Source organism: Peromyscus maniculatus, chromosome 22 (genome assembly GCF_049852395.1).
Source record: "Peromyscus maniculatus bairdii isolate BWxNUB_F1_BW_parent chromosome 22, HU_Pman_BW_mat_3.1, whole genome shotgun sequence".
Classification (NCBI taxonomy): domain Eukaryota; kingdom Metazoa; phylum Chordata; class Mammalia; order Rodentia; family Cricetidae; genus Peromyscus; species Peromyscus maniculatus.
Window position 1 is genome coordinate 44,113,483 of NC_134873.1, and position 20,856 is coordinate 44,134,338.

Sequence of the window (20,856 nt, forward strand, 5' to 3'; positions counted from 1 at the left end):
GGAGTCAGTTCTTTCTTTACACCATCTTGGGGACTGGAACTCAGGTCATCGGGCTTGCCACCAGATGAGTGTGCACACACTCAGGCACACACACAAATAAATAATTAAATAAATGATTTTTTCCCCTTTGGTTTTTCGAGACAGGGTTTCTCTGTGTAGTTTTGGTGTCTGTCCTGGATCTTGCTCTGTAGACCAGGCTGGCCTTGAACTCATAGAGATCCACCTGGCTCTGCCTCCCGAGTGCTGGGATTAAAGTTGTGTATCACCACCGCCTGGTAAATTATATTTTTTTAAATGGGTTGTTCCTGTGTTGAGGGGGAAAAACACTTTGGATATACTCCAAACTGAGATGCATTTCAACAGAGAGAGCTACAAAACATGTGTCTTTTGAACGCAAGAACTCCTCCAACTTGTTTTTATTTCATTTTACCTATGTTCAACTATCCCACCCTGCCTCCTGCAAAGGACACCACCACCCCATGGCTTCTTTTTCGTTTCTGCACGTCTAAAGGTATTTCAAGTTAAACACAACAAGCTAGAAGTTTGAAGCTAGGGTCCACACAATGGAGAACATGAGGCACTTGTCTTTCTGGATCTGGGTTCCCTCCCTCTGGATGACTGTTTCTGTCTCCATCCAATCACCTGCCTATTACCCAGTTTTATTTTTCTTTACAGCTGAGTGAAATTCTATTGTGTGCATATACCACATTTTCATTATCCATCCATCAGCTGATGGACTTCGAGGCTGGTTCCATTTCCTAGTTCTGTGACTACAGCAGCAATGAATATGGATAAGTACGTGCTTCTACAGCAGGATGTAGGATCTTTGGGGTAGATTCTCAGAAGTGGTACATATTGTTCATATTAGCTCTACCCCCAGACTTTTGAGGAACCTCTGTGCTGATTTCCATAGTAACCAGCATTCACTCCCTCCAACAGTGAATAAAGGTTTGCATTTCCCTTCATCCTTGGCAGCTTTTGTTGTTGCTGTTTCTTGATGGCAACCCTTCTGACGTGGTGAGATGGAATCTCAAAGGGGTTTTAAATAGAATGTCTCTGATGGCTAATAATGTTGAACCCTTTTTAAATGTTGATCATCCATTTGCAGTCCTGTTGAGAACTCTCTGGTCAGACGTATAGCTCATTTTTTTTTTTTTATTGGTTTATTTGTTGTCTTGATTTTTTTTTTTTTTTTTTTTTTTTTTTTTTTTTTTTTAGTTCTTTGGTGTGTGCTACACTTTCTTTTTTATTGACTGTCTCCTTTAAACTGGTGTAAATGGTGTAAAGGCAGGCCTGAGGTCTTGACATTTTCTCCCTTATGATCTTGGCATTTTTCTCTCCTCATAGATCTTATTGCCCACTCCTTTTTTCTTCTTTTCTTTTAAAGACTTACTTATTTTTATTTTATGTGTATGAGTGGTTCCCCTGGCTGTATGTCTGTGCACCGTGTGCATGCAGGGCCCACAGAGGCCAGAAGAGGGCGCTATAGATCCTCTGGAATTGGATTATGGATGGTTGGAAACTGCCATAGGGGCGCTGGGAACCGAATGCCCTTCCTCTGTAAGGGCAGTTCTTAATCCCTGAGCCGCTTCCCTGCTACCCCTCCCCCAGTCTTTCCAGTGCTAGCCACATGTGGCATTACTCGTCTGCCTACGATATTAGCTGTACAATCTTCGTAGAGAAGATTCAGGCCTGTCACGGCCAGGTGCTCACAGCCAACACAAAGGCACTTCCTGTTGCAGGGGCAGCATTGACTTGCGAAGCAGTACCCTAGTATTTATGTAAAATGGAAGCTGGTTTTAACGTTTTCTTTTTCTATTTCTTTTTTAAAAATATAACATTTAAAAAAATTCTTTGGGAATTTCACACCATGCACCCCAATTCCACTCATCTCCCAGGCCGTCCGTGTCCACCCTCCACCCCATAGCCTCCCTGCAAAAAAGAAAAGGAAAAATAATAAAACAAACCAAACCCAGCTTGTTCCCCTATCTTGCCCACCTCTCCATCACAGATTCGCTCATCATCATAGTGGCACTGGGAGCTGCAGTGTGCCACACAATAATTGCCCTTTTGTCCACATAGCTTTACTTGCAAATGTTCATTGCAGTGAGTTGTTGGTCTAGTTCAAGGCCTCTGGCTTCGGCTACACCATCAAAACTGGATCCTCACCTAGGCTTCTCTCAGAAACTCTGCTGCGCCCTGAGTCATGGAGATCCTGCGGCTGTGGTTCCCCAGGACCAGTCCCTTCATACGGTCCAGCAGGTCATAGATGGGACAGATATTGGGGTGTGTCCACTCAAAGCTCTGGTTGTGTGTCTGGGTGGTAGCTGGATTGGTCATCGCGGGCCTCTGCTGGGACCCCCCTCTCCTCTGAGGTGAGGGGCGGAGCCAGCTCTCCTGCGCCCACGCCTTCAGGACTAGGTCTCTGGCAATCACACCACCACGGGTACCATCATGCTTCCTGGGGGACAGATCTCCTGGTAAGAGCAGAGCCAGCTCTCCTGCTGCAGTGACCCACACCCATGCCCCTGGGCTAGCTCACACCCATGCCCCTGGGCTAGCTCTCCCTGTGGGGGGCAGGACCAGCTCTCCCACGCACATGCCACTAGGGCCGGCAAGGGATGGGCTTGCTCAGCAAGGACCACGGATGTCACCACAGCTTTAGGGCCATCCACATGACCTTTGATGGTAACATGGACCACGGACATCAACATAGATCCCAGGTGAGGTAAGGCTACGGATCTAGACACGGCTCCTGACCGCAGCTCAGGCAGGGAAGTCACTATGGCCTCGGGTCTCTGATCTCTCAGATAAGTATGGCCCTGTCTGCAGCCAGGCCCTCTGACATCGACATGGTCTCAGGTGGTGGCCCAGACTACTGACATCCTCATGGTCTTTGCTGGTAAGGCGGGTCATGGACTTCAACACAGATTCCGACCGCGGTAGGGCGATGGACTCAGACGCGGCCCTCACTGCACAGGCCCCATATCACGTGGCTCCAAGTGGCAGCGCAGCCCACTCCCCTCAGCCATTTCCCCATGGTCATCGCATCTCTGGTTCTGCTTCTCTCCACAGCACATGAACGACTCCACTTGTCTTTCTGTCCCATTTCTCCACCACGTATTTGCTCATCGTAGTGATGCCAAGTGGAGGGCAAACCGCTCTGCTTTGATTTCTTTCTTTCTTTCAAAGGCTCCACAATTGCCAGTTTAAGGCCCTGGTGGATGGTCAACAAATGTTTGTTGGAGAACAATGAGAAGTACTTTAAAAGAAGGGAAGCCTGGCAGTGGTGGCACACGCCTTTAATCCCAGCACTCGGGAGGCAGAGCCAGGTGGATCTCTGTGAGTTTGAGGCCAGCCTGGTCTACAGAGCGAGATCCAGGAAAGGCGCAAAGCTACACAGAGAAACCCTGTCTCGGAAAAAAAAAACAAAAAAACAAAAAACAAAAACAAAAGAACCCTCAGGTCTTATTGCTGCCTCTGTTGGAAGTACCTTGTGTTTCTTTTCAAGGCAAACCTGTCTCTGTCTTGCTCACACAGCTCAGCAGACAGATTCTGACATCTCTCTCTATCTGTACAGCTTCATGTTATTTCTTATTGAAACTGAGCCAGGTGCAGGGGAGGAAGTTATACACTTTTAATACTTTTTTTCTTTTTTTTGGTTTTCGAGACAGGGTTTCTCTGTGTAGCTTTGTGCCTTTCCTGGATCTCACTCTGTAGCCCAGGCTGGCCTCGAACTCACAGAGATCTGCCTGGCTCTGCCTCCCGAGTGCTGGGATTACAGGCGTGCGCCACCACCGCCCGGCCTACTTTTAATCTTTTTACCTCCACTTTTTTATCTTTTTCAGGCTGTTTCACAGTGCAGCTCCAGATGGTCTTGAACTCCTGATTCTCCTGCCTCAGCCTTCCCAGGATTACAGGTGTGTGTCCCAATGCTTGGCCTTCTCTCCTGGTTTCTGACAGAACAGCTAGTTGACAGTACAAGAAAAGAAGGACTTCGAGAACAAATTAGGTACCTGCTTGGGATCTACCTGGAGTGGAAGATTCCCTCTTTGCCTCTCTGCCTATGCAGGGGCTTGGATTCCCTGTCTCTCCCACGTTGTGTCAGGCGCCCGGCAGCCAGCCACACCATATAGTTGTGGGTTTTTTTCCTGACCAAACCAGGATGAGCTGATCAGGTCAGAACTGGCTGATGTTCAGAAAAGGCTTCCAGAATCAGAGCGAGCATCCTGAGAAGCCATGCCCACAGGTAAGTCCTTCCTTCCTTCCTTCCCTCCCTCCATCTTCCCCTTCCTGCTTTCATCCTTCCCTCCCTCCCTCCCTTCTTCCTCCCTCCCTTCAGAGGTGTTCTCTCTCCCCCTCCTTTTCTCTCTCTTGCGCCCCCCCCCCCCCCCCGCGCATGCGCGCACCTTTGCTACTTTGCTAAAGTGCTGGACTTAGAGGCATGCATCACCGCTCTCAGCTTAGGTCTCATTTCTGTCCTCCCCATGTTTCCTGCTTCCCTCTCTTCATTCATCTCTGTCTGTGCCCGTCTCCATTCACTGATCTCTTGTCTTTCCCCTACTGTGGTTCACTCTTGTTTCAGCCTCCTGCTCCCTTTGCCCATTCATGAACTACGTATCTTTTCCCGGGAAACCATCTCCCTCTCTCTTGTGCTGCTCAGCTCTTGTTCAGTTGTTCTGACGAAATGCCTTGGATAACAAGCTTACAAGTGAAACGGCCTGTTTAGTTTATGGATTTGGAAGCCCCGGTCCGTGATTTCTCTTGGTCTCTGCTGAGACAGAACATCATGGCTGGAGCGTGTGTCCGAACAAGCGTCTCACCCCGTGACTCAGGAAGTAAAAAGAGCAACAGGAAGAGCTCATGCTCCCACAATCCCCTTTGATGGCACACCCCCAATGACGTATAGACTTCCTCCGAAGCTGCTTCCATGAAAGGTTCCATCACCTCGCTGTAACATCACTCTGGGGACCAAGCCTTGAAGACATGGGCCTTTGGAAGACACTCATGCAAACTGTAACATCACACATCCTCTGTCCCTCAACCTCGCTCTTCGCGTTGAGTACAGACTCATGACATTTTCACCTCTCCTTTGCTCTTTCTAGGAATTTCTTGGTGAGACTAGGTAGGACTGAGTTGGGGGGCTCCATGAAACCCTTGGCTGGAGAAAACTCACGTGGACGCATTTTTGAGCGCAGACAGCCACCAAAGTTGATTTGTAGCTAATCCTAAATGCAGGAAAAGATTTCCAATTACAAAGCTCATAAAGTGTAGAGATGAGGGAACCTGGCTGCGTGCTGCGTTTGACTAATGGTCTCAAAGTGCTTTGAAATCTTTGGCATTTGCTGGCCTCTCTTTCTTCCCTAATCTTCAAACCCACGGGTTTTTAATGGGAAACACGATCTTCTTTTCTGATTCATTTACACTTAGCTCATCTGAGTATTGTTTTCGAAAAACCATCTGACGTCCAAGAACTTTTATGAGATCTTTAAAGACTTGGTTTTCGAACAAGGAAGTTGTGTACTGCCAATATAAATGGGCCTTGAACCCTGGTGGGGTTTGGGTCCAGGGTCTGTGGCATTAAGCTGGGTTGAGACTTGGCAAAGGCCGGTCTCAATTCCTGACAGAAACTGGGCTTTCACTTTCAGGATTAATAGTGAGTTCAGTGTTTGAGATGAGCGACCATCTCGTGTGATATTGCGTGAGGGACACAGTGCAATTCCCAAGGATTGTCTTGCGAGTCATGTAAATAACAAGAGACTGTGGAAAACTGTGGCTCCAATGGTATCTGCCAGCAGCCCCCCGAGTAGGGCAACTTGCTCATGCATGTGCTTGTATATTCATGGTGGTGTAGACACGCATATGTTCCAGCATGTGTATGGGCTCCTCTAGTGAGCATTCCCACTAGAGAGTACTCATGTGGGAGGTTATAAATTGGCTGAAGATGCATCAGAAATGCTGCCCCCCCCCACTGCTGTCAAGAGAAAGAAAGATTGCATTGTGTATTTTCAATGGTAGAAGACATTTGTAATTTTTTTCTTTCTTTCTTTCTGATGTGGGCATGGTATATGTAAGTGGTATGGTGTGTGTGTGTGTGTGTGTGTGTGTGTGTGTGTTTGCCTTTATGTTTGTTCAGAGGCCAGAGGAGGACATTGGGTGTCCTGTGTTATTATTTCTGCCTCATTCCCTTGAGACAGGGTCTCTCATGGAACCTGGAGCCAGGCTGATGACGGGCGAGTCCCAGCATCCTCCGTTTCCTTCCCCCATACAGTGTTGGGCTTACAAGCTCCTGTGACCATGTTCTGCTTTCGTGTGGGTGCTGGGGATTTGAACTCAGGTCTTTGGGGTTGTGCAGCAGGTGCTCTTACCTCCTGAGCTATTTCCGCAGGAAACACTTTCCTGTGGAGCGGTAGAGCAGAGTAAAAATCAGCTTCATTGCAAATACAGCGATCCCGAGCAGAGCCCCAGATTATCTAGAGATTGAAATCCAGACAGGCGGGGTGACTTGCTCAACGTAAAGTGGCAAGGCTAGGTCCCGAGAGTCTGCTTCCAGCTGTGACTTCTGCAGACAGCTGCTTCTCCTGCCCTGGAAGCAGCATTGACACAGGTCATCCATCCCTCCTGGGCCTGGGAGACACTTGCCGGAAAGTCCCATCCGCTACTGAAGACTAGTAAAGACTTCTTGTTCGGGATGCTGCCCTGGGTCATTCTTCCCTAGTCAGCTCTCTTCCTCGCTTCCCACCCCATGGCCTCCTTCATCAAAATGTTCCCAGCCTTGCCTCATGCTTCCTTCTCCACTCCCTGTCCGCTGCAGCTAGCTGCTTAGAAAAATCCCTACAGGACACACAAAATCTTCATGGGCAGGTTTGGATTGCAGTTAGGAATTTTTTTTTCCCTGTTGTGAATTGTCCACAAGATGACAGAATTGTCGGCTATACTACGGCATAGGATCGTGGAGATCAAATCCTGCCTGGTGAGTAACAAATTCTGTTACTTTTCTCTAAGTGTTACTTAATTCAGTTGTTTATCTTCTTAAAGGCTTTATTTAGAGCCTGTTTCCCCAAACCAGATAGGTTTCCTTAACACAAAGGCTTTGTGCCTTGGGATACTTTGTAGCTCTAGATAGATACAAGGATGCTGACTGTGTATCTGTGTGCCTTTTGCACAGCAGACCCTTGATGGACATTTGTTCCTTTGTCTTATAATTCATACAGAACCCAAAGATGCAGACGCGAGACAGTGTCTTGGCCCCTCCCCCTCATTATGGTTCATTTTGACCTGGCTCTGAGGCTGAACTGTACAGAGGGACAAGCTGTTAGGGCGGGAAGGGACTTTTCACCCGTTGGTGTGTGTTGAGGAAGCAGGATTTCTGGGAGTAGAGGTGAAATGCCTGTGCCCTGTAGTAATTGGTAATCACTTTAGGCTGGGGCCCGGGTGTAGTTCTTGGATGACAGTGATTCTAAGACACTGCTCTCGGAGGAAGTGAGCGTTCAGGCAGCTGGAGGCCCAGGCTTCTCCGACCAAACCCTCACCAGTATTTCTGCAATGTACAGAGAAAAGCAGACCAGAGATTGCTTCCTCAACTTGAAATGATCTTTTTTTCATCATTAATATTTCTTAAATCATTCTCGCTTGCTACCACTTGTCCCAAGCTGATGGATGGAAAGCTAGCAAACAAAGGCAATCAAACTTATTAATAGGAGAGAAAATCAAAGCCCGCAAAAAGACCCTTATTAGTTTATGTTTTTAAAAATTTGTCTTTTTTTTTTTTTAATGTGTATTTTCACTGTTTTGTCTGCATATGTGTATGGGCACCTGGAGGTCAGAAGAGGGCATCAAACCCCTGGAACTGGAGTTACAGATAGTTGTGAACCAACATGTGGGTGCTGGGAATCTAATCCAGGTCCTCTGAAAGAGCAGCCAGTGCTCTTAACCACCGAAACCACCAAGCTATTTCTCCAGGCCTTTTTAAAAAATATACAGTTATTATCATGGACTTTCGATTTCAGGCGTGTAATAACAGCATGCATTCTGTTGATAACATTGTTTTAATTCCAATGTTAGCACTAAAGATGTCATTTCCTGGTTTTCTCCAAAACTCTTTCACCCTCCCTCCCTCCTTCCCTCCCTCCCTCCCTCCAACACACACACACACACACACACACACACACACACACACACACACACACACACACACACACACACACTACAAGGACCACCGCCTGGGCGTCTCTGAGGGTTTTCTTCATTTACAGGGCGCCCCCTGCTGCCCGCCACGCATTCCCGACCCTCCAATTCCAGAAGTAGGGTACCACCAAGTCACCCGGAGTTATCCTTAGGTCTAATAGGACTAATCACTTTCCAAAGGACAGCTCAGCCTACTTCGGATGGCCTTTTCTGGGGCCCGACCTAGTGTTTTAATCCAACTCCTGTCGACAATATCCGAGCAAACTCCGATAAGAAAGTGCCTGAGCTTCCAACTGTATCGCCTGAATCTACAGGGCTGCTAGAAGGAAAAGGCTGTTCCGGTACCGTTCTGAGCCCTTTGTCTTCTCCTGGGACCGGGGACCGAGGACTCGGGGAGCAGGGACCTCCGTCCACCCGACCCACAGCCCCAGTCTCTGGATGCGGAGGGTGGTGGCTCGTTCTCCCGGCTCATCTCAAGCTTTCCCCAATTAGGATTTGCTGCCTGACGTCACGTCTGTCGCAGATTGGCTGTTCAGATCTGACACACGGCTCCACCGGGGAGAAGAAACTTTTAAAAGACTTTGCAGCCGGGGCTGCCTCCGAGCGTCCAGCGCTCACGATCGTCCTCTCCCACCCTCGCGGGTCGGCGCCCGTGGTACCCCGGCTGCACCCCGCGACACCCCGGCTGAGCCAGGGGACCCTCACCTTGCGCAGCCCGCGCCCCTCCCCTACTCCCCACCCCAACTCCCGCCCCCTGCTCGCCACCGCTCCCGGCTGGGGTCCGCTGCCGCTCAGCCGCCCGCAAAGCTCCCTCCCCTGCGGCCACCCAGTCGGCCTCCACCCCGCCGCGTCCCGGCTCTCCGCGGAGTCCTCGGGGGATACGGAGCGAGCGCGCCGGGGCAGGGCGAGCCGCGCGGCCGGAGACTGGCCGCGATGGCGGGAGCCTGGCTCAGGTGGGGACTCCTGCTCTGGGCAGGGCTGCTAGCGTGGTCTGCGCACGGCCGGGTGCGGAGGATCACGTACGTGGTGCGCCCGGGCCCGGGGCTGGCGGCCGGAGCCTTGCCTCTGGCTGGGCCCCCACGGACCTTCAACGTCGCGCTGGACGCCAGGTACAGCCGCAGCTCATCGGCCACCTCCAGCCGCTCCTTGGCCGGGCCCCCAGCCGAGCGGACCCGGCGCACCAGCCAGCCTGGCGGCGCGGCCCTGCCGGGGCTGCGATCGCCGCTGCCACCCGAGCCCGCGCGTCCTGGGGCGCCCGGCCGGCAGCTCCACTCTAAGGCCGGTGCTCAGCCCGCGGTCACCCGCTTCGCCAAACATGGCAGGCAAGTCGTGCGCTCCAAAGTGCCCCAGGACACTCAGAGCGCCGGGGGCTCCAGGCTGCAGGTTCAGCAGAAGCAGCAGCTGCAAGGGTAAGCCCACGCTCTGCCCGCCTCCCGCGCGGGGGGACCCGCCGGGGCTCGGGGGACCGTCTCTTCCCCACCGGGGGCGCTGCGGGAAGGGGCGAGCGCGGGGGGAAGCCCGCTCACTTTTACTGGCGTTTAACTCCGAGTGCATTGTTACGGAGCTGCGGGGGAAACACAAAAGGCATTTATTTCTTCCCCGGGGCGTAACCTCCTGTGCGCGAACCCTTCTGCTCCTAGACCATGGGCGTAAACATGAAGTCACTAGAGCTTAATCCCAAGGCATCAATTAAACTTCTTGCAACACGGTTTTTTTTTTTTTTATTTTGGTTTACCTAATGAAAAAGGGATTGTGAGTGAAAGTTGGCCTTAAAGACCCAGCTCTCCTTGGGCATCCTGGAAATTGTAGACCTGGGTTTCCTGGCACCTGTGGGGGGTGGGCTGTCCTACTGTGGTAGGGGTTGGGGTTTGGAGAGCAGTGGGGCTTGTTATTGGGTGCTAGTAAGTATCCCCACGGCACTGCTTTCTCCCCATTAATCACAAGTTGGGGTGGGGGCGTCTTAATTTGGACATTTGGCTCCCCCCGCCCCACCCCCCCCCCCCCGCAAGGCTGGATCCCCTAGGGGTGATCTCACTTTGTGTGTGTGTGTGTGTGTGTGTGTGTGTGTGTGTGTGTTGGGGGTGGTGGTGGGAGGAGAGGATGCTTCTCTCTGAAGCAAAGTGGGTGGGCCCCGAGAATATACAGACTACATTTGACTCCGTTTTAATTTGGGGGTTAAGACAACCATAGTTTGGATTTTTATTCTCCGCCCTTTGGCTCCTCCATCCTTCGCAGGTGAATGGTCCCCTTATCCTTTCACTTGGGCAGCTTTGGGTTGGGCATCCTGAGTGCTTAGAGCACTCTCTAATCCAGAGGAATGTGGAAGCAAGAGACTGGCTTTTCAGGAACGCTCGGAAAGCGGGAATTCTTGGGAAGTGAGCGTCGTTGGACTCAGGGGTCTGGTTTTGTTGCAGGATCAATGTCTGTGGAGGACAGTGCTGCCACGGCTGGAGCAAGGCTCCCGGCTCTCAGAGATGCACCAAACGTAAGTCACGGTACTCACAGCAGCCTTGCACAATGGGCCAGGTGTGTGTGTGTGTGTGTGTGTGTGTGTGTGTGTGTGTGTCAGGGTGGGGTGGGGGAGGTTCTACAGGGGGCCTCTTGAAGAGGAAGGCGCTCCTCCCCACCCCCGGGGGGGGGGATTCGAAATCTGAAACACAGTCCACCTGCAGCCTGCATAACCCTCCAGGAAGGACTGGGTTATGCGGGTCCACCAGCATTATGTGAGCCAAGGTTCCTCGGCACTCAACCCACGTGTCCATCACTGTCTCTTTTGAGTCAGGTGCTAGGGGGAAAAAAATCCCATTTGAGGGTAGACTGTGTGCCAGAACCAATACGATTATTTTAAAGGTGGCGCCAACAATTAAGAAGCATCCTTTACCATGGTGGGAGAAGAGGGATGGAAAAGAGAGATCCTTTTCTGGAATAAGGCTGGGAGAGTTGCAGGGCTGGCGATTAAGTTTAAGGCTACCCAGGTGCTGAGCAAGCTCTCTACCAATGAGCTATTAATACACTGTGCATCAATACACACAGCCCCCTCTCCCCGGTTTCTAGAATTACAGACCTGATCTAACCAGGCACAACATTATAAGTGTATAAAGCTTTATGAAAAGAGCCGCCCACATTCTTCATCCTCGGGGTGGGGGTGGGGGTGGGGTCCAGTTCTTTTCCAGAATCTTCCTGCACTTGGGGTTTCTCCCAGTTAATATACATGCTTAATGGTATTGTTTTATTAATAATACATATAGATATGAGAACACTGAAGAATATTCCTTATGAACATAGTGAAGTTAAAGATGAAGCTAAATGTATATCAAGGCCCCCTTGACAAGTTAGCTGAGAATAAAAAAAAAATTACCTCCATTCCAGAACAAACAAGCATTAAAATTTGTATTATTTTTTAAAAAATTTTGTGTGTATGAGTGTTTTACCTGCACGTATGTCTGTGTACTAGGTATGTGCCTAGTACATGTAGAGAGGCCAGAAGAGGCTGTCAGATCCCCCAGAGCTAGAGTTACAGATGGTTGTTAACCATCATGTTGGTGCTGGGACCTGAACGCAGGCCCTCTGGAAGAGCAGCCAGTACTCTTACCCACTAGCCCCCAAAGTGAGCAATTCTAGATGTTCTCTTTGTAGAGTTTGAGCTATTATTGTGTGAACTGGAGTGGCCCCAAATTTCAGCTGCTAGTGACATATACTTCATGAATAAAGCCCAGCAATGTGCCCTGTGCATTAGTTTGGGTTTTATAATACTGGTGGGTGAGTAAAGACTTGATGCCATCACTCTGGTGACCTTATCTGTTAAAAAAATGCCTTTAGTTCATGAGGTAAACAGAGGGATTTTAAGTGGATCAAGAGGACTCATGTTGGTGTTTTAGGACTTAATCAAAGAACAATGACTGACTTAACAGACCTCCTGAGGGTTGAACTCCAGCTGCTAGATCAGAAATGCTTTGGTCTGTAGGCATTGTAAGTTAATACATGTATATGTATGTATTTAGACCAGGCTGGCCTCGAACTCACAGAGATCTGCCTGCTCTGCCTCCCGAGTGCTGGGATTAAAGGTGTGCGCCACCACTGCCTGGTTCCATTTTTCTGTTCTTAACTTTTTAGATTGATTACACCTGACAGAATTGACAGATGTGGTAGCAGTGTTATCCTGTGTTAGGATTGCTTCTCCGGATAACTGCATCTGCCTCAAAGCTTCTATGACATGTTTGGCCAGTAACATGGTGGGTAACCTTCTGTGACAGCACCAAGGCAATGAGGTATTGCTGTGTGAAGCCAGCCACACACAGGGCAGGAGCTGGGAAGATGGCTTACTTGATGAAGTATTTGCCATGCATGCAAAGGGCCCGAGTTTGATCCCTAGAACCTGCCTAAAAAAGCCAGGAGACAAAGACAGTAAATCCCTGGAGCTCGGTGGCTACACAGCCTGGCCTAATTGGTGAGTTCCAGGCCAATGAGAGACCCTGTCTCAAAAAATAAGGTGGAGGGCTTCTGAAGAATGACATTCAAGATTGACCTGTGGTCTTTGTGCATAGCACACACATGTACATGTACTGGTGCACATGTCCTCTCACACAAGCACTAACCCCACACACATACAAACCTGCCAGAGCATGCTCTGAGGTTTCACTAAGATTTTTTTTTTTTTTTTTGGCAAGTGGCAGAGTGCCTTTTCTGAAAAGGAGACAGCCCCAGAGATTCCCCCTTTCTGGGGGACCAGGGTACCCAAGAAGTCCTAGAAAGGGACTATCTGGATAGTGAACAGGTGAGTCATGATTTCCTGCTTCTCCAGGCCAGGGAGGGCAAGAACATGTGTCTGCCTGTGTGTAGCTGGCTTTGCTCCCTGCAGGTCCAGAAAGAGGGGTCACTGGCCACTTGTTGGTTGAGAGAGTTAGGGCTGCGTCGTTGTGGTTGGAGCTGAGGAAGTGCCTGTATGGTGCTCATCTCCTGATACCTGGGACATATACCTCTGGCTTTGAGGAGGAAGCTGTAGATAACACTGAATCTAGACAGGTCAGCACTCGAGTTTCCTTTCTGGTGCTTTTCTGACCAGTGCTAGAAACTCAAATCACAACAGAGCCTGGGCAGCTGAGTACACCATTCAAAGCATAGCATTTATGAGATGAGTGCTTTTTTTTTAAAGCTATTTTTTATTTATGTGCTTATTTTTTATTTTATAGCAATATATATGTACACACACACACACACACACACACACACACACACACACACACACAGTTCAATGCCCATGGAATCCAGGAGAGGGTGTCAGATCTCCTTGGGTCACAAGGTAGTTAGTTGTAAGTAGCCCAATGTGGGTGAACCCGGGTCCTCTGGAAGAGCATCAAGTGCTCTTAACTACTGAGTCATCTCTTGAGTCCAGAGATGGGTGTTTTTTAATGGGAGGCTTATTTCAGGTGTGTCCTGAAAGATGAAGGAACCTTTGTCTTTAGATAGGCCTATCAGAGTTAACATTGCTACTTTCCGCTTGTATCCATGGATTAGCAGCATGATGTCAGAAAGGCCTTGGGTTTCGGAGACCCATGTTCACATGCTGAACCCTCCATCAGCTGTGTGGCTTTGAGGAATTCACCTGGCCTCTCTGGTGCTACACTTTCTTCTACAGAAATGACTAAACTGAAACCAGGCTCCCCCTCTTGGATTGCTGACGGTGTCAAGGTGAAAAGCCACTCTGAAACCAGAGACTATTAGAGTTTAGTTTTGGATCAAGTCAAGTAAACTCTCATTTATAAATTACACGACTTTCTTCTTTCCTTGTGTATGCATTATTTCTTTTTTAAGTAATGTGGATGATTTTTTTTCTACTACAGTGTGTATCCATTATGTTTTGGGCCAAACAAGTGTTTGGGACTTTGATTTTATTTGATTATGTGTTTATATATAATGAGATATGGTGAGGATGGGACCCACATTCAAACATGAAGTTCATTTGTATACATCCTTTGTATATAACCGGAAGGTAATATATTTACACACTGTTTTTTAGTGTGCTTGCATTTTGATTGAACCGTTTCCATGAAGTCAGGTATGGAATTTTCCACTTGTGGTGTCTGGTTGGTACTAGAAAGTTTCAGATTTGGGATTTCGGGCTTGAAATGCCCAATCTGTTTTCCTTTACAGTTATTGGGTTGTTTTGTACCTTTGAATGATTTATTTTGAAAAGACTTTAAAGGAGACTAACTATGGAGCACAGGGAGATAACTCAGTCAGTAAAGGGTGTGCGATGCATGCGTGAGGAACGAGGTGCCCATCTTTGGCACTTCAAGCTGGGCATGGTGCTAGGAGCCTGTACCCAGCTCTGGGGAGGTGGCGATAGATAGATGTTTGGGGTTTGTTGGCTTGCCTATCTAGACAAATTGGTAAGCTCTGGGTTCAGGAAAGTCACTATCTCAACAAACAAACAACAAACAAACAAACAGTGGAAAACAATTGAGGAAGACATCTACCTCTGGTTTCTACATGCACTCACACACGCGTGCAAACTCACACTTACCCAAGTCCACACACCTGTGAACTTGTACACACACACACACACACACACACACACACACACACACCCCTATGAAACATTAAATACATGTCTCTAGTTCTCTTTGTGTTAAAGCCTGCTGCTTGGGGGACAGTACTTTAAAGTATTTGTAAAATGGATGGGGATTGATAGAAAGCACCCCGTCACCAGTTCTCATCAGTTTAACTGCTTCACTAAGTAGCAATGATATTCAGATGACAAAATAAATTGATGTGTGGTTCCCTTTCTCTCAGTATGGACAACTGTGCTTGGATGTAATCCATTATACAGGAATACAAAACCAGTGATGTGTCAACATCGCAAAGTGTATGGGTAGCTAACAATGTATAACCCACGGTATTTAATAGTTATCACATTTTAAGGATAATTTAAAGGGTTCGCATACGTTATGTCAACTGCGCCAAAAGAATCTCTGTACAGGCGATTGGATGTGTTTGTGGTCTCCATTGTTTGATTAATCCCATGAAGAAAATAATGCATTCCTTTGGGCCAGTTTGGATTGCTTTGAGTTGATTGGAACTTAATTTAAATGTTCCATGGGCAAATGCTTCTGGAGACAGACGGAAGATTTAGTGAACCTTAAATTGCAAACCAGAGATGAGAAACACGCAGGCAGCAGACCCACACGGGGCAAAGAATGCCTCTGTGCAGGCACCACGGTGGTCCTGGCGCTCCAGCCACTCCAGTCCCTGTGCGGAGATGCCAAACTGCACATTAATGCTGCTTTTACACACACACACACACACACACACACACACACACACACACACACACACACACAGAGAGACACAGACTCAGACACAGTCTGTCTGTCTGTCTGTGTTGGTGTTTCTGGGAGTTGTAATCATAGCATGGGATATATCTTTCGAACTTTTAATATTGGGGACCGTTAGTAGTGATCAAGAGATGATATAGCATGTGTTCTCTCTCCAAAGACAACATTCAAAGCAGGGTTTCGGGGCTTAGGGGACTGTCCTCGGAGTGGAAACATTAAGCCCCGGATGTGTGCCATCTCCTCCTTCTCATTTTTCCACTTCTTCCCTTTGTCTAAACTACCCCATCATTGTCTCTTTCCATCTTTTTTTGGTCCCTTCATGTTTTTCCAGAGTTAATGTGACTGAGGGACAGACGTTGCCAGCGGGTGCAGAGCTAATGAGGAGACTGCATGTGGGAACAGAAAACACAAAAGAATAAAGGTGAAGGCGAGCGAAGCCGGGCTGGCAGGGTGAGGCAGAAGAGAAACTACGGCAGACAGGACTGGGAGCGGGTGCCTGGCACGGTGCAGGCCCTTTGTAAACGCATGCACGGTTCTTTTATTTTTTTAGCGGATATCTGTTTAGTTTTTACCATGTGCCAGGTTCCATGAATAGGGGAGAAATGCAGCCAGCTGTAGGGAGTGCGGAGTCTGGTTTTACTCATGGAACTCATGGCACATCAAATGACTTGTTCTCTCCTTAGGAAGGAACAGAAAATCGATATTCCATTGCTTTTCCATTGGCGTTCAGCCCATACTGCTGGGGGGGGGGGACCAAAAAAACCCTGAAAACCAACCCTAGAAATGCTCACTAAGTTCCACGCAGAGGAGATCCTGATATTTGTACCCACGGGGTTAAGAGAGGCTGCCGTACACAGCATCATTCAGGAGGGTGCAGCTTGTGGAGGGTAGGTGACCGGGAGGACACCCTCAGGCTGTCTCCTGTCCCCCTTTGGCTCAGCTCACTAGCCCGGCGTGAGAGAGGGGCCCATGACGATCACACATTTTTCATAGGCCTGCCATGGCCATTGACAGCTGCTTTGCCGATCCATCTGCCGCAAAGTTTACCGTAGCAGCTGCTGGGAGGGCTGTTCCGTCTGTGTCCTCAGTGCTGACCCCAGTCCTGGGAGCTGGGGTGGGAGGCTCGACTGGAAAATCTCGTCCGGTGGCGCAGACACTGACGGGAAGGGAGAGGGACCCCGGGGTCAAGTTCACACCGGGTCAAATGTGTGTTCTCAACACTAGTTAAAACAAACATTTAGGAACCATAAATTCTGTGGGGTGGTAGTGCTTAAGCCTTCGGAGTGAAGCACTCCTCCAGCCCCGGCCAGTCCGCACGCAGCACCCGCTCCTGGTCACATCTACAAGACTGAAGCGTCCTAGTTCTGCGACAAGACCTTTGGCAGCCATAGGGGCTTGGCTATTGCTGACTTTTCATCCGTTGTTGAGACTCTTCCAGACACACTCAAATTCATTCCGGTATATGGATGACATTTTCTTAAAATGCACATTTCCTTCCAAGTTCTAGCAAGAAAGGAGCCAGGGTCACGGCGGGCTTGAGGGCTGTGTCAACCCCTCTTAACCCTTGACCCTATCGGGTCATACAAGGAGCAGGCATGGTGAAGCTAAGTTTTTGTGAGACCTCAGATGTCACAGGGCTTTTTAAAAAAATTTTTTTTAAATCGTCACATTCTGTGAATTTATTTATTATTTGTATTTCATAAATTTTATTATGTAGTTTATACTTTTCTCATTTATAGATAATTATAAATTTTATTTATTAAAGAAACTGTGGGGTTTATTGAGGCAGCAGGCATGATCCGTTACCTTGTTGCCATGGCAATCAGCGCTTTACTACCTAAATTGGCTCTCCCTGGTTTTCCAAACGACGTTAGCAATGCTCCACTGTAACAAAAACCACACACCCCAAACTAGATGCCCGGAAGCCACAGAAACTTATCGTCTCACAGTTTGGGTGGCCCGAAGCTGCAAACCAAGGGCTTCCAGGGCTGGTTCATTTGAAGGACCTCCCATTGCACGTCACGATTTCTCCTTGTGTTGTTCACACACGGCCTCGTTCTGTTTATGACTTTCATTGTGTCCAAATTCCCACTTCCTATAAGAGTCCCGCTCAGAATCGGGACTACTCTCAGCGAAGATCCTCCCTTCAAATCAACTCACAGTCTGAGGTACCAGGAGTCGGGGTGTCAATGGATCTCTTTTTGGGTTGGGGGAGAGGACCACAATTTAAGCTCATGAGTGCCCGCGCGCACAGGGGCAGGAGATGAGAGCTACTCCGAGGTGGGTCCCCCGCTGGGCATTTGGAGGTTTCCTTACAGTGTCTGAGGACTTCATCGCTCTCTTGCCAAGCAGCCCTTGACTATAGATTTAGCTTGGCTCCTTTTCCCCACAGCTCCCAGGAGTGTTACAAGAGACAAGGCGATCGTTGTAGGTGATTTGTTTACGCCTCTGGCCATTTTTCTCTGGCCCTGTTTTACAGAGGTCTAGATGAGTGATTCTCAAACATGATTATCTAGAAAGTTCTCTGCGGGAGCTATTGTTATAAAGTCAGAGATGTGGGAGTGCCAATAAGTGCCCCGAAGTGTGACATAGTTCACACTTGGAGACGATGATCCAGGAGGGAGCTAATCCCAGAGGTTGGTTTGACACTGGGTGTGGGCGATGAAAGGCCAGGGGCCACACTTAACAAATTAGAGAGAGAAAAAAACCCTCTACACTTGGATTAGCTCAGTTTTAAGCATAATTGTGTGCACTCTTTTCCATCTTTAAAAAATATATTTAGTTCCGTCTTTGCTGAATGTGTATGGTTTTGCAATATTTTGAAGTTTGGAAACATTTTTAATAGTGTCTAGATTAAAAGCTTTTTAAAATTTTTGTATTTGTCTCACTCTTGGTTTCTGTCTGTCTGTCTCTCTGTCTCTTTGAGTGTGTGTGTGTGTGTGTGGAGGTCAGAGGTCAACTTGGCTCTCTCTTTCCACCATGTGGGTCCTGGGGATTAAATTCAGGCTGTCAGACTTTTTGGAACATGACTTTACCAACCTAGCTATTCCATTGGCCCCCAAAAATTTTCACATTATTTTATTTTTAAGTTTTAAGCACTTTAACTCTTAGGAGGGCATGCATGCATGTGCGTTTTCGATTAAACACCCAATTTAAAAAAAAAACATTTATTTATTTGTTTATTAACGATTTTATGTGTGTGCGCGTGTGCCTTCCTGAATTTATGTGTACATCTTGAATGCAGGAGTCTGTGAAGGTCAGAAGAGGGCATCAGATACCTTGGAACTGGAGTTACAGGTGGTTGTGTGATGCTCCATGTCTGCTGAGTTCTGGACCTGGGTCTTTGGCAAGAGTAGTGAGTAGGCAGGCACTCGCTCTTAACTGCTGAGCCATCTCTCCGGCCCCAAACTTTCTATTTTGAATTATAAAACAGTTTAAACACACAAAGCCAGGAAGTAATATATCTAACGCTGTCCGTTAGTGTTAGCTTCTAAAAGCCCCCTGATGTGGCGATTAACCGGAATGATTTATAGGGGAGGGAGAGGCTATGGTCTTATTTTTCTCTAGTGCATGTTTTACTAATAATAACTCCTGCTCTTTTAGTTCAGAGAGAATAAAACACAATTTGTTGGTGTCACACCAACTGGTTATCGTTTGGGAACTTGTGGAAAAATACAGAGGGGCCATATTTGAGATATGTGTTTTCCTTTGCCTGTAAATTTGCTGTACTATTTATTATGGACGGAGCCCTTCAGGTAGCTAACATTCCATATACTGGGAGCGTGTACAGACCATGTGGCTATAAGACAGCAGTGTTCCTGGGTGCTTTCTCTCCCTTCCCAGCCTCATGGTGCTGGTTGGGTTCTTTCTCTTCCTCTTAGCTTGCCTTCATAGGATCTGCCTGAATGAGAGGCGGTGGGCCTCAGTTCTGTCTTTGGAATTGGAGTTCAGGGCTCGAATCTTGACCTTTTTGCTTCCCCACTGCGTGACTCGGATAAACCTCTGGGAATCTGAGCAAGGCAGGTTAACTCTGTTCGGCCAAATAGATAGAATAGTTTGACTATCATTCTGAGGCCGCTGCAGTGTGTGAGCTAATGCATGAAAAGCTGGAGGAGACTGGGCCCCTGCTTAACCGATTTGATGTCAATGGCTCTCAGCGGCTCTGGTTTGCTCAGGACTGCCCCCTTCTGGTTTCTTCCTGGAGCTCACACACTACTTAGGTTTTTGGTGAAGAAAAAAAAAAAATCCCACTGCTCGCTCACCCTTTGGGATTTTTCCTTTGCTTGGCTCTGCATCTGGCTGGGCATGTCTGTTGCTCTGTTGCTTGATCAGTGCGGAGCTCCCGGGCGGGAAGTGTGGTTTGCTCGGTTACTTTTTTTATGTGCTCAGGCCTCTTGGGTTGCCACAGTGCCAGTGCTAATGGAGTTGCATAGAATTACATTGACTGGCGAGTGTGACTTGGTGGGTTAGAAATACAGTCCCCGGAGCACCCTGTGGCGTCCGGCTTTCTCCTCTCTTGGTTGATTCGCATCTTTTTGACAGTCACCTCCATTTTCTTTGCTTTTCTGTGCGTGCTTATCCTGGCCCACCAGACGCTGCTGCTAATGCTGGCCGGCGATTCAAGGGCACACACCTTATTCAGTTACCCCCCCCCCCCCCTTTCTCTCTGTAAGGCCATCCTGGCATAGCCCAGCCTTTAAGATGACTTTTCCTTTCTCCCTGCCAATTTTAGAATCTTTCTGCTCAACATCATCTGATAGAGATTTGGGACTAAGTAAAATGAATGTGGTATGATTTTCCCCTGTAATTTTAGATCCCCAAATACTGCTCTTGGCCAACTATACTATTCCCTGTGGCTTTTTTCCCTCCACTGCGTTTGAGTAATATTGTTGGCAGGGCTGTCGGTAAACAGTTTGTGAAATGTTGTGTTTTGTAAATGAGAAGATGGATGGGTTGGTTTTTAAGTATACGCTCTCGGTTCTGCTGGGCCAGATAAAAGATGCGTTTGGCCGGTGCGTGGGGTGATGGAGTACAGGGAGGTGTTGTCGTCTGAAGTAGGTGAGGTCAACTCTCCTGCAGCCCCGTGGTTCCGTGCTATTTACAAACGAGAAAGCAAGAGGCCGGAGAGAAAACTTCAGAGGACTTTGGAAATGATTCAAGAGGGAATCCTCTTGCGTAAGGCAGAAGAGGTAGAGACACCAGAGGAAAGTATGGCTTTAAAAAGGAATAGGGAAAACGGAACAATTGTTAAGTCTTTGTAGACACAAGAATGCTGCATTTCTTGTAATATGGCCCAGCAGTTCCAAGATGGCTTCCAGTTCTTCATGAATTTCCA

The 20,856-nt window shown here is 48.2% G+C and overlaps 1 protein-coding gene across 7 annotated transcripts in view; it reads left to right on the top strand.

Moving 5' to 3' along the window:
- The first annotated feature begins 8,751 nt into the window (after positions 1–8,751).
- Ltbp1 (latent transforming growth factor beta binding protein 1) overlaps positions 8,752–20,856 on the top strand; it is a 399,391-nt gene continuing 387,286 nt past the window's right edge. For 3 of the 7 annotated variants that reach the window (XM_076558653.1, XM_076558655.1, XM_016003424.3), the window contains exons 1-2: positions 9,014–9,596; positions 10,602–10,672. In XM_076558653.1, the coding sequence (XP_076414768.1) occupies positions 9,121–9,596; positions 10,602–10,672 (547 nt within the window). In that variant the 5' untranslated portion in view covers positions 9,014–9,120. Of the gene's footprint in view, positions 9,597–10,601; positions 10,673–20,856 lie in introns of all 7 variants that reach the window. The other 4 variants (XM_076558654.1, XM_076558656.1, XM_006984834.4 and 1 more) reach the window with 3 other exon arrangements.